The sequence below is a fragment of the Symphalangus syndactylus genome, chromosome 8 (genome assembly GCF_028878055.3).
Source record: "Symphalangus syndactylus isolate Jambi chromosome 8, NHGRI_mSymSyn1-v2.1_pri, whole genome shotgun sequence".
Classification (NCBI taxonomy): Eukaryota; Metazoa; Chordata; class Mammalia; order Primates; family Hylobatidae; genus Symphalangus; species Symphalangus syndactylus.
The window spans coordinates 101,778,882-101,801,114 of record NC_072430.2 but is presented as its reverse complement, the minus strand read 5'-3'; the positions used below and the strand labels follow the sequence as shown (position 1 = coordinate 101,801,114).

Sequence of the window (22,233 nt, the reverse complement as noted above, 5' to 3'; positions counted from 1 at the left end):
ACCCCATCTCAAAAAATAAAATAAAATAAAATAAAAATATATATGTGTGTGTGTGTGTGTGTGTATAAATAACAATATTTCTTCATATTTTTTGGTTATTGGAAGCCTCTTCCACTTGGTCTTTTATTTTTTTTTTTTTATTATTGTACTTTAAGTTCTAGGGTACATGTGCACAACATGCAGGTTTGTTACATATGTATACATGTGCCATGTTGGTGTGCTGCACCCATCAAATCGTCATTTACATTAGGTATTTCTCCTAATGCTATCCCTCCCCCGTCCCCCTGCCCCATGACAGACCCCAGTGTGTGATGTTTCCCACCCTGTGTCCAAGTGTTCTCATTGTTCAATTCCCACCTATGAGTGAGAACATGCGGTGTTTGGTTTTCTGTCCTTGTGATAGTTTGCTCAGAATGATGGTTTCCAGCTTCATCCATGTCCCTTCAAAGGACATGAACTCATCCTTTTTTATGCCTGCATAGTATTCCATGGTGTATATGTGCCACATTTTCTTAATCCAGTTTATCATTGATGGACATTTGGGTTGGTTCCAAGTCTTTGCTATTATGAATAGTGCCACAATAAACCTACGTGTGCATGTGTCTTTATAGCAGCATGATTTATGATCCTTTGGGTATATACCCAGTAATGGGATGGCTGGGTCAAATGGTACTTCTAGTTCTAGATCCTTGAGGAATTGCCACACTGTCTTCCACAATGGTTGAACTAGTTTACAGTCCCATCCACTTGGTCTTTTATAGCAATAGCAAAGTTTCGTAGGAAGAACATGGGCTTTAGAATCAGACAGACCAAGGTTTAAATCCTATGTCTTCTACTTATTAGCTGTGTCATCTTGGGAAGTTAGTTGAGCTCACTGAGTCTCAGTTTCTTAAAGAGGAATAAAAATACTCCTACTTTTTATTGTTGTGATGATGTAACAAGATATAATAAATGTAAAGTGACTCCCAGAATGCCTAGCCTACAGTCAGAGTTCATTTTCTGATGTTAGTTTTCTTTCCTGCCACTTGTTATGTGCAATTACAGTACTTTTAATGTGGATCATCTATTTAGAGGTTGATTTATGCTTCATAATGTCTCTCTCTCTCTCTCTTTCTCTTTCTCTCCTGTTTCTCTTCTCTCCAAAAAGTTTAGTTGAAGCCATTTCAAATTTTGTCGTGTGACTAACTGCTGAACAGAAAAACAAAACATAGGCTTTTCGCAGTCTCTCTCAGGCATCCCTGCCTTCGGTCTTGCCTGATGAAAATAAAATTAGCCACAGCAGTTGCCAGCCAGGCTCTGTGTGGCTTTTGTTCTTAAAGCCTCAGAAGCTCTTTAGAGAGCCCCAAGGAGGCTCCCTCTCTCAGCAGCTCATGGGGTGGAGGGGGTCACGGAGAGGGGGGTGCAGAATCTTCCCCTCTCAGAAGCTCCGGAATGTCTCATTAGACATTTGACATTGCAGGCTATGGCAAGCCCCTCATGAGCCACGTAGGTCTGTGGGGTCTGGAAACTGAGCATGTCATTTGGGATTTTCCTGGGAGTACACAGGGAAGTTGCCAAGGGGAAATTGTGACCAATATCTGTGTCACTGTGAGAAGCAATCAGAGGAAGCAGGGCTGAATTGGTCGCTTTGTTGTGGTATGTTTGATGCCTGACATCTAAAGCACATGGGGAGGGTGGTGGGGGCCGACAATGCATATTTTGTTTGGTCTTGCTTCTATCCCCTTCCAAAATATTGTCAGAAGTTAGCCCACCATGAGGAATGGAAGAACAAAACCAGACAGCGCTCAGAAATTTAAATATATTACCCCACAAATCACATTCAATAAAATACCTCCCTCCAGAAACACGGGGGGGCGGGGGACAGATGTTTAAAAAGTTTTCTACTTCAGCAGTCAGAGTGTAAAAGTTGTAAGATCTGTGAAATTCCTTCTCAGTGTCCCTCCACGCTCACTCTAACAGCCTTTTCTGCTGTGAAGCACACCCTGGGACACACACACACACAATTACCCTCAAGGTTCCTACACTTCACCAGCCTCCAAATGCCCCACCAGCCTCCAAACGCCCCACCACCGCCAGAGCACAGTCTTTCCCCACCTTAGGATACCACATCTTAAGGCTACATTTTGATTTTTTAAGAATCCTTTTCAGACTTCACTTGTTATTCATTTCAATCTTTCCACTCCTTTAAAAATGTTTGTGTGGCACTAGTGGAGGAGAGGTAGCACAATGAAGAGTGAGGATGGAGTTATAACACTGAAACTCATTTCATATATGCCAGGACCCATGCCAAGCACTGGGTTTATAATACTCTTCCTTACTCACAAGGCGCTAGCCATGTGGTATCGGGCAGTCAGGCAGTGAAAGTGTCAAAACATATATATCTAATTTCAAAACTAAGAAAATTGTGTAAAATAACCATAGAAGATATTATGGTGAGAGTACCAGGGAAGAACCCGCTTAAAGAGGTGGTCAGGAGGTCCCCTCTGAGAAGGCAGCAATCACACTGAGACTGGGCAGCTGGACAGCAGCAGACCTGTGAGAACCAGAGGTAGGCCATTCTAGGCCGGAGAAACACATCTAAAGGTACAAAGACCTTAGGGCAGGAAAGAGGAACTGGGAAAAGGTCTGTGTTTCTGGAGCAAGGCAACCAACAGTATGGCTCTGGACACAGTAGAAGAGGTAGGCAGCAGCCAGTCCCTACAGGGTCCTAAACAGGAAGAATGCAACAACAGCAGCTAACATCTATTTTGTACTTGCTATACACCAGCTTTGTGCTAAGCATTTTGCATTCATTAATTCATTTAGTCCCCACAGCAACCTGTGAAGTAAAGATGATCATGGCTGGGCATGGTGGCTCACGCCTGTAATCCCAGCACTTTGGGAGGCTGGGGTGGGCGGACCACGAGGTCAGGAGTTTGAGACTAGCCTGGCCAACGTAGTGAAACCCCGTCTCTACTAAAAATACAAAAAAATTGCTGGATGTGGTGGCGGGCGCCTATAGTCCCAGCTACTCAGGAGGCTGAGGCAAGAGAATCGCTTGAAGCGGGAGGCAGAGGTTGCAGTGAGCCGAGATCACGCCACTGCACTCCAACCCGGGCGACAGGTCTCAAAAAAAACAAAAGAAGAAGATTATTCCTTTTTTTTTTTTTTTTACTTTATTTATTTGTAGATGGGGCCTCAATGTCACCCAGGCTAGAGTCCAAGGGCACAATCATAGTTCACTGTAGGCTTGAACTCCTGAGCCGAGGCAATCCTCCCACCTCAGCCTCTTGAGTAACCAGGACTCTATGCACGCTACCACACCCAGCTAATTTTTTAAAATTTTTGTAGAGATGGTCTCACTTTGCTGCCCAGGTTGGTCTCAAACTCCTGGCTTCAAGTGATCCTCCAGCTTTGGCCTCACAAAGTGCTGGGATTCCAGGCGTGAGCCATCGTGCCAGGCCATGCTTATTCTCCTTTTACATATGAAGGAACTGAAGCACAGAGATTTTACATAAGGTGTCTGCATTCACACAACTAGAAAGTGGTGGAGCCACCTAGATGGAGTGTGTGCTTTTACCAAGATATTTATTCCAATTCATTCATTAAAGATTTAAAGAGGGAGTCATGATCTCATTTGCAATTTTTAAAGAATTTCTAGCCAGGTGCGGTGGCTCACGCTTGTAATCCGAGCACTTTGGGAGGCCAAGGCAGGCGGATCACTTGAGGTCAGGAGTTCAAGACCAGCCTGGCCAACATGGCAAAAAGCTGTCTCTATTAGAAATGCAAAAATTAGCCGGGCATGGTGGGCGCCTGTAGTTCCAGCTACTCAGGAAGCTGAGGCAGGAGAATCTCTTGAACCTGGGAGGTGGAGGTTGCAGTGAGCCGAGATCACACCACTGCACTGCACTCCAGCCTGAGCAACAGAGTGAGACTCCATCTCAAAAAAAAGAAGAAAGGAAAGGAAAAGAGAGGAGAGAAAAGAGAAGGGAAGGAAAAGGAGGGGAGGGGAGGGGAGGGGAGGGGAGGGGAGGGGAGGAGGGGAGGGGAGGGGAGGAGGGGAGGGGAGGGGAGGAGGGGAGGGGAGGGGAGGAGGGGAGGGGAGGGGAGGGGAGGGGAGAGGAGAGGAGAGGAGAGGAGAGGAGAGGAGAGGAGAGGAGAGGAGAGGAATTTCTTTGCCCTCATTATGAGAAATGGATCACAGAGGGCAAGAGTGGAAGTATGGTGGGGAGGCTGTTAAGAGGCTGTTGCAGTGGTCCCTAGAGAGATGATGGTGGAGATGGAAAGAAGTGGATAGGCTAAGATTATTTTTAGAGTTACTATATGTGCCTGCCCTCTACTTCAAAGATGCTCCTGGGCCCACCTCTGGGCAGTTGAATACCAAAAATGACAGGGGAACCAAAAATACTAAAATGGAGTGTTACCTCTCTGCACCTTTACAGGAATGTCAATATCATATCCAGCTAAAAGACAAGACATGTCCAGAAAACTAAACCATTCCCTGGGAGCCCTTCAAACGTGTGCTTTTCAAACCAGGGTTCGAGTACCCTCAGGATATGCAGCCTTGTGCCAAGGAGTACACAAGTTCACACGTCTGCAGAATATAACTCTTCCTGGAGTGTCGATATTACTTTAAGATTAAGTGGCTTTTATGTAAGATGAATATATTTGAAAAGAATGGGCCAGCACAGTGGCTCATGCCTGTAGTCCCAGTACTTTGGGAGGCCAAGGTGGGAGAATCCCTGGGGGCCTGGAGTTTGAGACCAGCCTGATGGTAGAGGGTCTTGCCTCTGTGTTGATGGTGGCTGACTGATCGGGGTGGTGGTTGCTGAAGGTTGGGGGTGGCTCTAGCAATTTCTAATTTAATTTTTTTCTCTTTGGGGATAGAGTCTCACCCTGTCGCCCAGGCTGGAGCACAGTGATGTGATCTCAGCTCACTGCAACCTCCGCCTCCCAGGTTCAAGCAATATTCCCACCTTGGCCTCTTGGGTAGCTGGGACCAAGGTGTGCACCACCACACTTGACTATTTTTTTAGAGACAGGGTCTCACTATGTTGCCCAGGCTGGTCTTGAACTCCTGAGCTCAAGTGATCCACCTGCCTCAGCCTCCCAAAGTGCTGGGATTACAGCATGAGCTACTGCGCCTGGCCAGCTGTGGCAATTTCTTGAAATAATATAATGAAATTTGCTGCATCAATTGGCTCCTTTTTTCTGAGACAGAGTCTTGCTCTGTCGCCCAGGCTGGAGTACGGTGGCAAGATCTTGGCTCACTGCAAGCTCCGCCTCCCGGGTTCAAGCCATTCTTCTGCCTCAGTCTCCCAAGTGGCTGGGACTACAGGTGCACACCACCACACCCGGCTAATTTTTTGTATTTTTAGTAGAGACTGGTTTCACTGTGTTAGCCAGGCTGGTCTCAAACTCCTGACCTTGTGATCCGCCCACCTCGGCCTCCCAAAGTGCTGGGATTAGAGGCATGAGTCACCGTGCCCAGCCAGCTCTTTCTTTCACGGAAGATTTCTCTCTAGCATATGATGCTGTTTGATGGCATTTTAACCACAGTAGAACTTCTTTCAAAATGGGAGTCAATCCTCTCAAACCCTCCAACTGCTTTATCACCTAAGTTTATGTAATATTCTAAATCCTTCATTGTCATTTCAACAATGTTCACAGCATCTTCACCAGGAGTAGATTCCATTTTAAGAAACCACTTTCTAGACTGGGCACTGTAGCTCACACCTGTAATCCCAGCACTTTGGGAGGCCGAGGTGAGAGGATCACTTGAGGTCAGGAGTTCGAGACCAGCCTGACCAACATGGTGAAACCCTGTCTCTACTAAAAACACAAAAATTTGCCTGCCATGGTTGCTCAGACCTGTAATCCCAGCACTTTGGGAGACCAAGTCGGGTGGATCACTTGAGGTCAGTAGTTCGAGACCAGCCTGACCAACATGGTGAAACCCTGTCTCTACTAAAAATATAAAATTAGCCAGACGTAGTGACACGCCTGTAATTCCAGCTACTCAGGAGGCTGAGGCAGGAGAATTGCTTGAACCAGGGAGGCAGAGGTTGCAGTGAGCCAAGATCATGCCATTGCACTCCAGCCTGGGCAACAAAAGCAAAACTCTGTCTCAAAAATAAATAAATAAATAATACATAAAAATGCAAAAATTAGCCTGGCATGGTGGTGCATGCCTGCAGTCCCAGCTACTCAAGAGGCTGAAGCACAAGAATCACTTGAACCTGGGAAGTGGAGGTTGTAGTGAGCTGAGATTGTGCCACTGCACTCCAGCCTGGGAAACAGAGTGAGACTCCATCTCAAAAAAACAACAACAAAAAGAAAGAAACCACTTTCTTTGCTCATCCATAAGAAGCAACTCATCCATTCAGGTTTTACTACGAGATTGCAGCAATTTAGTCTCATCTTTAGGCTCCAGTTCTAATTCTGGCTCTCTCACTATTGTCACCACATCTGCAATTACTTTCTCCACTGAAGTCTTGAACCCCTCAAAGTCATCCATGAAAATTGGAGTCAACCTCTTTCAAACTCCTGTTCATGTTGATATTTTGGCCTCCTCCCATGAATCATAAATGTTCTTAATGACATCTAGAATAGTGACTCCTTTCCAGAAGGTTTTAATATATTTTGCCCAGATCCATCAGAGGAATCACTATCTATGGCAGCTATAGTCTTACAAAATGTATTTCTTAAATGTATGACTTGAAAGTCAAAATGGCTCCTTGATCCATGGGCTGCAGAATGGATGTTGTGTTAGCAGGCATGAAAACATTAATCTTCTTGTATATCTTCATCAGAGCTCTTAGGTGACCAAGTACATTGTCAATAAGCATAATATTTTGAAAGGCATCTTTTTTCCTGAGCAGTAGGTCTGAACAGTGGGCTTAAAATATTCAGTAAACCATGCTATAAACAGATGTGCTGTCATCCAGCCTTTGTTTTCCATGTCTAGATCACAAGCAGAGTATATTTAGCATAATTCTTAAGGGCCTTAGGATTTTTAGAATAGTAAATGAGCATTGGCTTCAACTTAAAGTCACCAGCTGCATTCGTCCCTAACAAGAGAGTCAGCATGTCCTACGAAGTTTTGAAGCCAGGCATTGACTTCCCCTCTCTAGCAATGAAAGTCCTGGATGACATCTTCCACTGTAAGGTTGTTTTACTGACATTGAAAATCTGTAGTTTTAGGCCAAGAGCGGTGCCTCACGCCTGTAATCCCAACAATTTGGGAGGCTGAGGCGGGTGGATCATTTGAGGTCAGGAGTTCGAGACCAGCCTGGCTAACATGGTGAAACCCCATCTGTACTAAAAATACAAAAATTAGCTGGGTGTGGTGGTGTGTGCCTGTAATCTCATCTACTTGGAAGGCTGAGGCAGGAGAATTGCTTGAGCCTGGGGAGGTAGAGGTTGCAGTGAGTCGAGAACATGCCACCGCACCCCAGCCTGAGTGAAAGAGTGAGACCCTGTCTCAAAATAAATAAATATAAATTAAAAATATATAAATAAATATATAATTTATAATAATATAATAAATATAAATAAAAATAAATTAAAAATATATAAATAATAAAAATCTGTAGTTTTCTGTAGCCACCTTTATGTATTCTCTTAGCTGGATCTTCTAGATAACTTGCTGCAGCTTCTACATCAGCACTTGCTCCTTCACCTGGCAATTTTATGTTATGGAGACAGCTTCTTTCCTTAAACTTCATGAACCAACCTCTGTTGGCTTCCGACTATTCTTCCACAGCTTCCTCACCTCTCTCAGCCTTCATGGAATGGAAGAGAGTTAGGATCTTGCTCTGGATTAGGCTTTGGCTTAAGGGACTGCTTGTGGCTGGTTTGATCTTCTATCCAGACCGCTAAAACTGTCTCCATCATCGAGAAGTCTGTTTTGCTTTCTTATCATTCATTCACGTTTATTTTCCTTCAAGAACTTTTCCCTTACATTCACAACTTGGCTAACTGAAACAAGAGGCCTTGTTTACCGCCTGTCTCAGCTTTGACATGTCTTCCTCACTAAGCTTAATAATCATTCCCAGCTTTCGATTTAAAATGAGAAACTTATGACTCTTCTTTTCACTTAAACACCTAGAGGCTATTTCGGGGTTATTAATTGGCCTAATTTCAGGGAATGGGGGGCTCGAGGAGAGGGAGAGAGATGGGGGAAGAGCCAGTCAGTGAAGCAGTCAGAACCCCCACAACATTTATCAGTTAAATTCACCATTTTATATGGGCATGGTTCCCGGTGGCCCAAAACAATTACAATAGTAACATCAAAGATCATTGATCACAGACCACAACAGATAGAATAACAATGAAAAAGTTTGAAATATTGCAAGAATTACTAAAATGTGACACCAACACATGAAGTGAGTACACACCTTTGGAAAAATGGCACTAATAGACTTGCTCAATGCAGGATTGCCACAAACCTTCAATTTGGAAAAAAAAAAAAAAAAAAAAACGGTATCTGCAAAACACAGTAAAGCAAAGCACAATAAAGCAAGGTGGGACTCTGCTAGCGCCTCCCAATATTGAGAGCAAGAAAACACACCTCGAGCCACAAAGCCCAGAGTTTTCACATTATATCATCCCAAAGTAAGAAAGGAGATTATAATTAACTATGTAATTATCAAAGGATACAACTAATTTTAAAACACATACCTCTAAAAGGGAACTTGGGGCATGTACAATTGTAAAGATGATCTAGTGATGCCCTAAACTTTCAATCAGAAACAAATTTGATTCCACTGGTCACTTCGGTGTGACAGTAAATAAGTACATTTAAAGGAAATGAAATAGATATTGTAATTAGAAAACCAATTTGAACTAGGAAACTAAACTTTACTGGGTTTTTTGTTTGCTTTTCATTTTTCTGTTTTGTTTCGTTTTGTTTTGTTTTTGAGATGGAGTCTTGCTCTGTCACCCAGGCTGAAGTGCAATGGCACGATCTCGGCTCACCGCAGTCTCCCCCTCCCAGGTTCAAGAGATTCTCCTTCCTCTGCCTCCCGAGTAGCCAGGATTACAGGCATGTGCCACCACGCCCAGCTAATTTTGTATTTTTAGTAGATATGGGTTTTTTCCACGTTGGTCAGGCTGGTCTCGAACTTCCGACCTCAGGTGATCTGCCTGCCTCGGCCTCCCAAAGTGTTGGGATTACAGGCGTGAACCACTGTGCCTGGCCTACTGGGTTCTTGGGAACCACTCTGAACAATGCAAATTCTTCATGGTGTTCTGCCCTAACCATGAATGATGTCAAAAAAATAATAATAATGATTTATCTCTTAAAATGTATAGCCTGATAATGAAAATTAAAACAGAAAATTACATTAAAATTACTTTTGTCTTTTTTATCTTTAAGCTTAAAAGATCGTTTGAAAACTCTGCAGGCCTTTAGAATTTAGAGAGCTGTCAACCACGGAAACTTTAATGTGACATTGTGCTGCACAAAAATCGAAATGTTTAACCAGCACATGACCATGGGAAAAATGTCTCCTATAGCAAAATAGGAGACAAAAGAACTTCCATAAAATCAGTTTGTGTAGGCCAGCTGGTTATTGTCAACTATTCAAGAAAAAGTCTGAGAGGCCCTCCCTTAAAACTTCCTTCCCAGCAGGAATTCTTTTGACAATGACTTCTGTTTAGGGTCTTCCTGTCCCTGCTTTTCTTGTTTTTTTTTTTTAACCCATCATTGAGGTAAAGAATTGTTCTGTGTTTAGGTCTTTTGAAGTAATCTTACCTAGCATTAATTTTAGTATCATGCCTTTAATTTCAAATATGAACATTTTTATGCTATTTCTCTTAATGGTTATAATTAACATGCATACAACGTATAGATCCGAAACCAAATTTTGATTTCAAAATGAAGATCACTTCCAGATGCTTTTAGATTGATTTTCCACTCGCTTCTCACTGTGCCACACTATTTTATCTTGTTTTTGCTATTGTAGTTTTTATGTGTATAGTTGGATTTTAATTCAGTGAAGTAAAAAAAAAAAAAGTGTTGATCTTTGGGGAGAAAGAAAAACTTTCCAAGAGGAGGAGATTATTGATTCAGCCAAAACAAATGTTTTTTAATTGAAATGTTTTTCCTTCAGTTTCCTATATGAGTTATTTAAGGATTTAGATGGTTTTACGAGCCACTTAGTATTTACAACCCTTCTTAATTGTATCCTCTTCCTCACAGGGGAACATTTGCCTAAATCTTTGGAAGGATTTTTTATCTATGAAGAAGAAGGTTCTGGAGTTCCAGGTTCTAGTAGGAAAGGAAATGATGCCATCGTAGTAGAACAATGGACTGTTATTGAGGTGAGCTGCAGTTTTCTGACAATGTAGCTTTACATATATAAATATAATATATATAATATATATATGTTTGGTTTGGGTTTTTTTTTTTTTTTTTTGAGTCAGGGCCTTACTCTGTTACCCAGGCTGGAGTGCAGTGGCACCATCACAGCTCACTGCAGCCTCGACTTCCCCTGGCTCAGGTGATTCTCCAACCTCAGCCTCAGGTAGCTGGGACTACAGGCATGCACCACCATACTCAGCTAATTTTTTTGTATTTTTTGTAGAGACGGGGTCTCGCCATGTTGCCCAGGCTATATATATTTTATTTTACATGTTATAGATCTTCAGTGCCTAGCACATGCAGTATCCTTAAACACATATTTGTTTAGTGTTTAGAATCTCATCACAAATGCATGAACAAACTTCTTTCGGATTTGTGAAAAGGTAATTTGCTTTATCCAATGTTAAAAGTTTTTGCAAGATAAAGAAATAATTAACTATGCATAAGTAGCAGTAAGTTCCCAAAAATTTTAAACCAAAAAACCATCTCCTGGCACTGAGCTTCTCTTTACAGCATTCTGTGACAACTGATTGAAAGAAAAAAATTCGGTCACTCAACTAGTGTTTTATCTCCAATCAACCAATGTGACTGAGGTTTTTTTTAACCTTATGAATGCTTTCAAAGGCAAAAATATCCAAAAGATGTTCTCTCTCTCGCCAGGCCAAATATGTACACACAGCATTGTCCTTCACAAACAGAGATGACATTGCTGCTGATGTTGTGCACCCTGAATTCAGATGTCACTGAATGGACTGTCTTTGAGGTGTACACACTGAATTCAGGTATATTCTGTTTTGTGTATGAGGCCCTCCCTGACAGGCTGTTTCAGGGATACTTTTACCTTTCTGACCTTACACAGATTAAAGAGACATAGCCCATTTTCAAAGAAACTAGAAAACCCATTGAGTGGGGAAAAAGGATTTGGGGGAAGAGGTAAAGCTCCTAGCAAAACTCAATTCCAAATTAAGAAAAAAGCAGTGAAAAGACACCCCACACCCAAGCGCCTCTCATCTTCAATACCACTATCGTCACTCTCCACTCTTATCCTCACTTCCTGGTCCCAAGACCAGTATTTCTGAAAATGTGTTCTAGATCCAAATCCGCTAAGGAACTCGTGTTAAAATGCAGACTCTGCCTGGCACAGTGGCTCACATCTGTAACCCCAGCACTTTAGGAAGGTGAAATGGGAGGATAACTTGAGCCCGGGAGTTCAAGACCAGCCTGGGCAACATAGTGAGACCCCATCTCTACAAAAAATTTTAAAATTAACCAGGCATAGTGTCATGCACCTGTAGTCCCAGTTACTCAGGCGGCAGAGGCAGGAGGACAGTTTGAGCCCAGGAGATTGAGGTTAAAGTGAGTTATGATTGTGCCACTGCACCCTAGCCTGGATGTAGGAATGAGACCCTCTCTTAAAATAAAATAAAATAAAATAAAATGCAGATTCCCAGCTCCCCAACTCCATATATTAAATTTGGAGAACCACCGCCCTAACAAGACCAAAGGAAGGCCCAAACTTCGGACAAAGGGATGGAAACCTCTCTCCATTACCAGTGTTTCTAACTTGGTTCAATTATTAGAAGGAAGCAGAGCAGAACATGAAGCCCAGGAAGGCTGCAGCAGATGAAAGTGAACTCCCCTCATCCTAACATGCATCATCCTTTGTTGTAATTGTGTAGTTGGTTGTCTTTGCCATTAGACTATGAGTTCTTATACTTATTCATGCAGGGATGTGAAATCAAAACAGATTATGGCCCCCTGCTGCACACTCTAGCTGAATTCGGATGGCTTCTGACAAGCGTGTTGCCCACACCTCTATTGAGACATGACAGGTAAGGCAAAAGCATCCTTACATACTATTATTTAATTCTAATATATAACTTCATTTGTTAGATAGTTCAATTCAACAAATATTTGTTTAATGCCTACAGAAAACATTACACTGAGCTTCTAACTTGATTTTATGGACCTTAGAGGTTAGTAAATCTAGTCCTTGGCATTATAGATGTATAAGCTGTTAGGCTCTGCAGCACATATCCAAAACTGTTCTCACCCCAGCCCACAGCCAGGTTTAGGACACAGTAGGGTTCCGGAGTGAGCAGGATGGAGGAGCGCTTCTGCCACCGCCCCTCCAGTGTGGTGAGTTAGTTCCCCTTGGCACATGGACTTGGTAGCTGTTGCCATTAAAATAAATACCTACATTAGAACCAAATGCCATTATTTTAAGTACTAACTTTCCTTTTCCTTTTCTCCTTTTACTAACTTTCTTGGAAAGGAACAATTGAATCTTACTTTTTTGAGAGAGGGAAACAGAGACCAAGTAAGTCATTATGTAAGATGCTTTACTATTCCTGGGACCCAGAGATGTGTCCTCTGCCCGCTTTGGCATCCAGGAAATGACTGACTGCCAAGGCTGTCCTGCCCGGGCAGGTGACTACCTGCAGAGGACAGCACAGTACCAACTAGGCCTTCCCTTTTAGCAGAGTCAATTATGGTTCAACATTCTGAGTGATTGGCAGGTGTGACTAAGGAAGGCAACTTCCCCTTCCTTAGTCTAACCCACTTCACCCACCTTTTCTGGCCTTCTCGGTTTAGCAACTTAGCCCTGTCCAGTATCCCAGTACCCCACAACATTTAAAAACCTTTGATTGGCATGGCTTTATCTGAAAAGCCACACCTTCTTCAGGTAGGGAAAGGAATTAAGGTGGATATAAAGTAAAGATACTCAATTTAAAGAACAAAAAAGGAATGTTTTAAGTAAGCAAAGCAATTAATCTACTTTTCTTCCCAGAGCTCTGTAGTAACTGTTCTCAAATTGAGTGATGACTCCTTGAAGCATGATTTCCCAACCTTTTGTACTCTGTGACATACCCGTCAATAATAGAACAGTAGTAATTCTCAAGATTCAGTCTTCATGAAATGGGAGAATTCTATGACACCCCCACCCTCAACCTTGCAGGATGTGTGACAGGGGTGTGGCTTGTCTGTTCACCCTCTGCATGCTCAAACCACTTATGGGAGGGGAAGCACACAGATGAGCAGGTGCAGGAGCCGGGGCAAGTGCTCTGGGGCTCCAGCCCCATGGCAGCATCTAGGGGTGGGTGCCTGCCACTCCCAAAGCCCAAGTAGGCATGTGTTACAGTGCTCTTTTAAGTTTTGCCATCTGCAGACGGCTTAAGCGTTAACCAGCTCAGTGTCCTCTCAGTACCTAGGTCCTTGTCCAGCGTCCAGGAAGAACCAAGTTGCACAGGGAATTGAGGATGGTGATTGTGCAGGTTTTATTGAGGGTGGAGGTGGGATGCAGTGGGAAAATGATCATCTTCTGGAGTTTGACCGTCCAGCAGCCGATCTCCTATCCAATCATCTCCAGCCAAACTCTTCTCAGCATTCAGATGCTCCTTCTCTTACCTCTGCCACATCATTCTGAATTTTTAATCTTAAAAATCAAACTTAAAAGGCAAAAATTCAATCAATCAATAAAAATATGTGGAAGCTGTACATGGTTTCTGGCCCTGAAGGATCTTGTGAGCTGGTTAAGCTTACGTTTCATACGTACAAAACGCGGGACTTATATTCTGGTCAGAGCAGATCAAGCTTATGTATTGCGTAATATAATACAGTAACTAATCAAGGGCTAGATGAGGTGTCTTAGTCTACAGGTTCTATAGGAATATTAAAAAGAAGAGACATTTTAAACTGTCAAAGTTGGATGGGATCATCAAATACTAAAGAGATTAGAGGGCAGCATCATCACTACTTAACAGATTTCCATTTAGGAAGATGCTACTAACTCTGTATAGAAGATAGCAGAAAAATGTAATTTTAACAGTAATTGCCATTATGCAACAAGGCTCACTACAACACACAATGTCTACTCTTCTTTTGTATGCCAAGGAGCATTGTGCAATATTGGTGTTTATTTTGTTCCTTTGCATTTTGTAATTTGAGTCCTGCCAAGTGCCTGCAACACAGGAAATATAGGATGAAGGTCATTTGGTAACAAGGATTGTTGGTAAAGCTTATTTATCCCCTGCCTTTTTATTCTTGTGCAAATACACTGTTCCTGTGACAAGTCACATGCTGTTCTTAGGTGCTTCAGTACACACAATGATAGTAATCATGGTCAATGATGTCATCTTTACAAATAAAGAAAAGTGTTACATACAGTTGACCTTGGTCAAAGTAGAGCCCAAAGTTTTTAGTCTCTGAAACTAGAGGAATGGTTACGAGCCACCCAGGCTTTGGAGCTAAGCAGATCTTGTTTTAATTATAGCTTCATCATGGTTTAGCTGTATGATTTGGGCAAGTCATCTAAACTTTTTAAGATAAATTTCCCTATTTGAAAAATGGGACGGTCGGGCGCGGTGGCTCACGCTTGTAATCCCAGCACTTTGGGAGGCCGAGGCGGGCGGATCACGAGGTCAGGAGATCGAGACCACGGTGAAACCCCGTCTCTACTAAAAAATACAAAAAATTAGCCGGGCGCGGTGGCGGGCGCCTGTAGTCCCAGCTACTCGGAGGCTGAGGCAGGAGAATGGCGTGAACCCGGGAGGCGGAGCTTGCAGTGAGCGGAGATTGCGCCACTGCACTCCAGCCCGGGCGACAGAGCGAGACTCTGTCTCAAAAAATAAAAATAAAAAAATAAAAGAAAAATGGGACAATAATATCAACTTCAGTGGATTATCACTGTGACTAAGATAATACATGCAAAGTACCTATAAGGGCCTGGGCATATTAAGCTAATGAATTAGGGCTAATGTTTTGGGACGTAATCCTTAGCAGAACCAAAATTTCTGATAAGTTGAAACCAATGTTCAGGGATGATAGCTTGGCCTGTCCTAAATCAGGATGTTTCAGAAAATGTAAATACTGTAGTTCACTATATACAAAATCAGCACTGAAGATGACAAGATAATAAAAGCAACAGAAATACATAATGACATTATTAAGATATCTGCTTACACATATTCTCACACCCAGAAAAACGAATGTCTATCATCATCTTCTTTTTGCGGCCCACATGTTGAAACGTAACTTAAAACGACTGTCAGTGAAAGCATTCTTCCTTACATGTGTTTGTCTTATATGCAACAACAGAGTCTTAAGTAATTTCAACATTTTCCCTACTCTTCTATCACCTAAGCCATACTTGAATGGCCTATATATAAGCTGTTTTTCCCTCACTCAAATATATCCTGTTATTGGATTACATAGATACAGTATGTCCCTAGGTTAAAGTTGTTGCTTCAATTACCCTAGGCAATATCACACCACTAGGGTTTAAAGCTGCATTACCATGGAAATGTCATGATGCTGTAATCTTATATTACCACATTATTCCAGAGTTATTGTTGTTGGTCCTGAAAACATGCCAGAATCCCTTCTTAATTGTTATCACTATTAATAATACCAATGGGCTCAATCCTTTTTCCTTCAAGAGTTCAAGGTGAAAGTTGACATTAAACTCTTCAGAGCAAATTTGGTGGAGAACCAAACTAGCTGAGCTAGCAGTTAATATTGTTAAACCACCAAAATAAAGGAGAAGGAAGAGCCAAAGTTCCCTCTGTTTGGCTACCTCAAAACAGCAGCATGGCTCCCCTCTCCAATTCTAGAGTGTGGGCAGGAATGTGCATTGTTACAGGAATCCCAAAGCAATTTTTATGCACTTTCAGAAACACTGAATTCTAACCTTACATTGACAGAGAGAAAGCGAGAAGGGTAAGGGAGGAGGCGAGAGAGAGAGAGAGAGAGAACTTTAGAACACAGGATAGAAGAAAGACATGCATTCATTTATATCTAGAAGGCAGAATTTAAAGGCAGGGAACTTTTGGTCCAGCTGAATCAAGTTGTACTATACCAAAAACATTAAAAAACCTGATCCTCAAGTGAACCTAATAGACATCTACAGAACTCTCCACCCCAAATCTACAGAATATACATTCTTCTCAGCACCACATCACACTTATTCTAAAATTGACCACATAATTGGAAGTAAAACACTCCTCAGCAAATGTAAAAGAACAGAAATCACAACAAACTGTCTCTCAGACCACAGCGCAATCAAATTAGAACTCAGGATTAAGAAACTCATTCAAAACCGCACAACTACATGGAAACTGAACACCCTGCACCTTATTGACTGTTGGGTAAATAACAAAACGAAGGCAGAAATAAAGATGTTCTTTGAAACCAATGAGAACAAAGACACAACATACCAGAATATATGGGACACATTTAAAGCAATGTGTAGAGGGAAATTTATAGCACTAAATGCCCACAAGAGAAAGCAGGAAAGATCTAAAATCGGCACTCTAACATCACAATTAAAAGAACTAACGAAGCAAGAGCAAACAAATTCAAAAGCTAGCAGAAGACAGGAAATAACTAAGATCAGAGCAGAAATGAAGGAGATAGAGACATAAAAAACTCTTCAAAAAAATCGATGAATCCAGGAGCTGGTTTTTTGAAAAGACCAACAAAGTACATAGACCGCTAGCCAGACTAATAAAGAAGAAAAGAGAGAAGAATCAAATAGACACGATAAAAATGATAAAGGGGATATCACTACCGATCCCACAGAAATACAAACTACCATCAGAGAATACTATAAATGCCTCTATGCAAATAAACTAGAAAATCTAGAAGAAATGGATAAATTCTTGGACACATACACCCTCCCAAGACTAAACCAAGATGAAGTTGAATCTCTGACTAGACCGATAACAGGTTCTGAAATTGAGGCAATAATTAATAGCGTACCAACCAAAGAAAGTCCAGGACCAGATGGATTCACAGCCAAATTCTACCAGAGGTACAAAGAGGAGCTAGTACCATTCCTTCTGAAATTATCTCAATCAATAGAAAAAGAGGGACTCCCCCCAACTCATTTTTGAGGCCAGCATCATCCTGATACCAAAACCTGGCACAGACACAACAAAAAAAGAATATTTTAAGCCAATATCCCTGATGAACAATGATATGAAGATCATCAATAAAATACTGGCAAACCGAATCCAGCAGCACATCAAAAAGCTTATCCACCACAATCAAGTCGGCTTCATCCCTGGGATGCAAGGCTGGTTCAACATACACAAATCAATAAATGTAATCCATCACATAAACAGAACCAATGACAAAAACCACATGATTATCTCAATAGATGTAGAAAAGGCCTTTGACAACATTCAACAGCACTTCATGCTAAAAACTCTCAATAAACTAGGTATTGATGGAAGATAATCTCAAAATAATAAGAGCTATTTGTGACAAACCCACAGCCAATATCACTCTGAATGGGCAAAAACTGGAAGCATTCCCTTTGAAAACTAGCACAAGACAAGGATGCCCTCTCTCACCACTCCTATTCAACATAGTATTGGAAGTTCTGGCCAGGGCAATCAGGCAAGAGAAAGAAATAAAAGGTATTCAATTAGGAAATGAGGAGGTCAAATTGTCTCTGTTTGCAGAAGACATGATTGTTTATTTAGAAAACCCCATCATCTCAGCCCAAAATCTCCTTAAGCTGATAAGCAACTTCAGAAAAGTCTCAGGATACAAAATCAATGTGCAGGCCGGGCGCGGTGGCTCACGCTTGTAATCCCAGCACTTTGGGAGGCCGAGGCGGGCGGATCACGAGGTCAGGAGATCCAGACCACGGTGAAACCCCGTCTCTACTAAAAATACAAAAAAATTAGCCAGGCGTGGTGGCGGGCGCCTGTAGTCCCAGCTACTTGGAGAGGCTGAGGCAGGAGAATAGCGTGAACCCGGGAGGCGGAGCTTGCGGTGAGCCGAGATTGCGCCACTGCACTCCAGCCTGGGCGACAGAGCGAGACTCCGTCTCAAAAAAAAAAAAAACAAAAAACAAAAAACAAAATCAATGTGCAAAAATCACAAGCATTCCTATACACAATAACAGACAAACAGAGAGCCAAATCATGAGTGAACTCCCATTCACAATTGCTTCAAAGAGAATAAAATACCTAGGAATCCAACTTACAAGGGATGTGAAGGACCTCTTCAAGGAGATCTACAAATCACTGCTCAACGAAATAAAAGAGGACACAAACAAATGGAAGAACATTCCATGCTCATGGATACGAAGAATCAATATCATGAAAATGGCCATACTGCCCAAGATAATTTATAGATTCAATGCCATCCCCATCAAGCTACCAATGACTTTCTTCACAGCATTGGAAAAAACTACTTTAAAGTTCATATGGAACCAAAAAAGAGCCCACATTTCCAAGACAACCATAAGCCAAAAGAACAAAGCTGAGGCATCACGCTACCTGACTTCAAACTATGCTACAAGGCTACAGTAAACAAAACAGCATGGTACTGGTACCAAAACAGAGATATAGACCAAGAGAACAGAACAGAGACCTCAGAAATAATGCCGCATATCTACAGCTATCTGATCTTTGACAAACCTGACAAAAACAAGAAATGGGGAAAGGATTCCCTATTTAATAAATGGTTCTGGGAAAACTGGCTAGCCATATGTAGAAAGCTGAAACTGGATCCCTTCCTTACACCTTATACAAAAATTAATTCAAGATGGATTAAAGACTTAAATGTTAGACTTCAAACCATAAAAACCCTAGAAGAAAACCTAGGCAATACCATTCAGGACATAGGCATGGGCAAAGACTTCATGACTAAAACACCAAAAGCCAAAATAGACAAACGGGATCTAATTAAGCTAAAGAGCTTCTGCACAGCAAAAGAAACTATCAGCAGAGTGAACAGGCAACCTACAGATTGGGAGAAAATTTTTGCAATCTACCCATCTGACAAAGGGCTAATATCCAGAATCTACAAAGAACTTAAACAAATTTACAAGGAGAAAACAAACAAACCCATCAAAAAATGGGTGGAGGATATGAACAGACACTTCTCAAAAGAAGACATTTATGCAGCCAACAAACTTATGAAAAAATGCTCATCATCACTGGTCATTATAGAAATGCAAATCAAAAGCACAATGAGATACCATCTCACACCAGTTAGAATGGTGATCATTAAAAAGTCAAGAAACAACAGATGCAGGAGAAGATGTGGAGAAATAGGGATGCTTTTACACTGTTGGTGGGAGTGTAAATTAGTTCAACCATGTGGAAGACAGTGTGGCGATTCCTCAAGGATCTAGAATTAGAAATACCATTTGACCCGGTGATCCCATTACTGGGTATATGCCGAATGGATTCTAAATTATACTACTATAAAGACACATGCACACATGTTTATTGTAGCACTGTTCACAATAGCAAAGTCTTGGTACCAACCCAAATGCCCATCAATGATAGACTGGATAAAGAAGATGTGACACATATACACCATGGAATGCTATGCAGCCATAAAAAAAGGATGAGTTCATGTCCTTTAAAGGGACATAGATGAAACTAGAAGCCATCATTCTCAGTAGTAACACAAGAAGAGAAAACCAAACACCGCATGTTCTCACTCATAGGTGGGAATTGAACAATGAGAACACATGGACACAGGGAGGGGAACATCACACACTGGGGCCTGTTGTGGGGTGGGGAGCTGGGGGAGGGATAGCTTTAGGAGAAATACCTAATGTAAATGATGATTTGATGGGTGCAGCAAACCAACATGGCACACATATACCTATGTAACAAACCTGCACGTTGTGCACATGTACCCCAGAACTTAAACTATTAAAAAAAAAAAAAGTCTGGTCCCGGCCAGGCACAGTGACTCATGCCTGTAATCCCATCACTTTGGGAGGCCAAAGAAGGCAGATCACTTGAAGTCAGGAGTTTGAGACCAGCCTAGCCAACATGGTGAAACCCCGTCTCTACTAAAAATACAAAAAAAAATTAGCTGGGCGTGGTGGTGTGCACCTGTAGTTCCAGCTACCCAGGAGGCCGAGGCACGAGAATCACTTGAACCTGGGAGGCAGGGGTTGCAGTGAGCCAACATCATGCCACTGCACACCAGCTTGGGTAACAGAGTGAGACTCTGTCTCAAAAAAAAAAAAAAAAAGTCTGGTCCCTAAAGACAAGATGTGAATAACAAGAGAAATTGGTCTTCTCACTGTGATGCTGAGCTCTGCTCCCCTCTTCCATTTCCTGCAGCCCCTGTAGAACAGGCCCAACAGCCTCTTGGGCATCACAGCTCAGAAACACTGGAAGTCTGTGGAGTCCCAGTCTCAATCTCAATCTTCATGTGGCAGCCAAAGCAGATGTTGCACATTTATATACATGCAGTTGAGGGAGAGGTTAGGATTTGGCCCATTCTAATGCAGTTCTCTGCTCTTACTAATTTAAATTCTGCAGAAACAGTGTCATGTAATTCTATCATGAGTTAAACTCATAGTAATCTTGCTGTGAGCAGTATTTTGATAAGGCCACATTCTTAAAATAATCAATTTTGTCTATTATATATACTTCCAGTTACCATCACTCTTTCTCATCTGAACATAAATGTTAAACATTTTGTGGGGTGGGGAGGAGTTGGGACAACTAAACTGTCGCAGTGCCCTTTTCTTTATTTTTAACACATACTGATACCTGAGAAACAAATTCAGGGTCATAGGCAAAGGAACTTTGTGACTAAGCACATAGCTGCAAAGTTGGAAGCCAAAATTTAATTTTATAATTTTCCTTTTAAAAAGCAAAATTTTATTTCAGTTTTCAAAAGCAAGAATTAACTCATTTACTTTTGAGTTGCAAATGTTAAGCCACGACAATTAATTAATGTGTAAGATGAAGCAAAAGTTAACATAAAATACAGATTAACAATTCTATTTCTTCTAGTCTAATGAATTTTGGAACTATAAATGAAAGCTTTTTATAAGAGTATATTTCACAAGTGACTGAGCAGTTACGGATAAACCCACTCTTTTGAAACTGGCTTAGTTGTATTGAAACTGATACAGATTCATGCATTTATTTTAACAAGAATGTTCTTTCTGTTCAACTCAAATATTTCTTGAGTGCCTAATATGTGCAAGACAATATTTTACCCACTCTAGGGGCAGACATACAGGAAGTCATACTCTGCTTTGAGAAACAACTCAGTTCATGACAGGTCCTGCCATGAAGGTCTAGAGCATGTATTCTCAACAGGAGGGATATATCCACAAGATGATGAAAATTGGTTATTGAGAGTGGGAGGGGGTGAAAAAAATCTCAGCTATTACAATGGTTTGTGGCCCTCCAAAAGGCCACACAGCATATACACAGATATACAGCATATCTTTGGTATTAAAATTTAATGGGGAGATATTAGGGGGAAAATATCTGAATATTGCTCCTCAGGGAAGCAATAATGAAAAAAAGAGTTGACTATAAGGCAGGTGAATATAGTAGAGGAATCAATCAAGAAGGATAGCAGGTCTGTGAAGCTCATGATGTCTGAGGGGGCGCCGTGATGAAAGAGTAGTGCTTCCAGAAGCAGTTTTAGAGAGGAAAAGTATTCCTTGTGGCAGATAGGGCTAACTTGGAATAATAAATGGTTTTCCTCTTACATACCAGCACTAATCTGTTGGTAGTGGCTGCCTGGAACGCTGCAATAAGGATTCTGAGACCAGAACCAGCTCAGCAAAAAAGAATGTGGCATTCGATTAGTGATGTCTACTATGTGCATGGGAGCGGATGTTTGCAGTATGAATACCACAGATTATTTGCTTTCTCTGGCAACCTTAAGCAAAGCAATGTCAGAAAAGTGCAGGATATATTTAAAGAAGAGTGAATTCAGGTGAATGAATTCCTAAAAACTTCTCATTTAAAACCCAACAAATTCGGCCGGGCGCGGTGGCTCACGCCTGTAATCCCAGCACTTTGGGAGGCCGAGGCGGGTGGATCACGTGGTCAGGAGATCGAGATCATCCTGGCTAACATGGTGAAAACCTGTCTCTA

The 22,233-nt window shown here is 41.8% G+C and overlaps 1 protein-coding gene across 1 annotated transcript in view; it reads left to right on the top strand.

Annotated features, from left to right (window-relative positions):
- RFTN2 (raftlin family member 2) overlaps nt 1-22,233 on the top strand; it is a 100,446-nt gene that overhangs the window by 40,286 nt on the left and 37,927 nt on the right. Inside the window, exons 6-7 of the mRNA XM_055290115.2 lie at nt 10,184-10,305; nt 12,074-12,177. Of these exons, the coding sequence (XP_055146090.1) occupies nt 10,184-10,305; nt 12,074-12,177 (226 nt within the window). The remainder of the gene's footprint in view (nt 1-10,183; nt 10,306-12,073; nt 12,178-22,233) is intronic.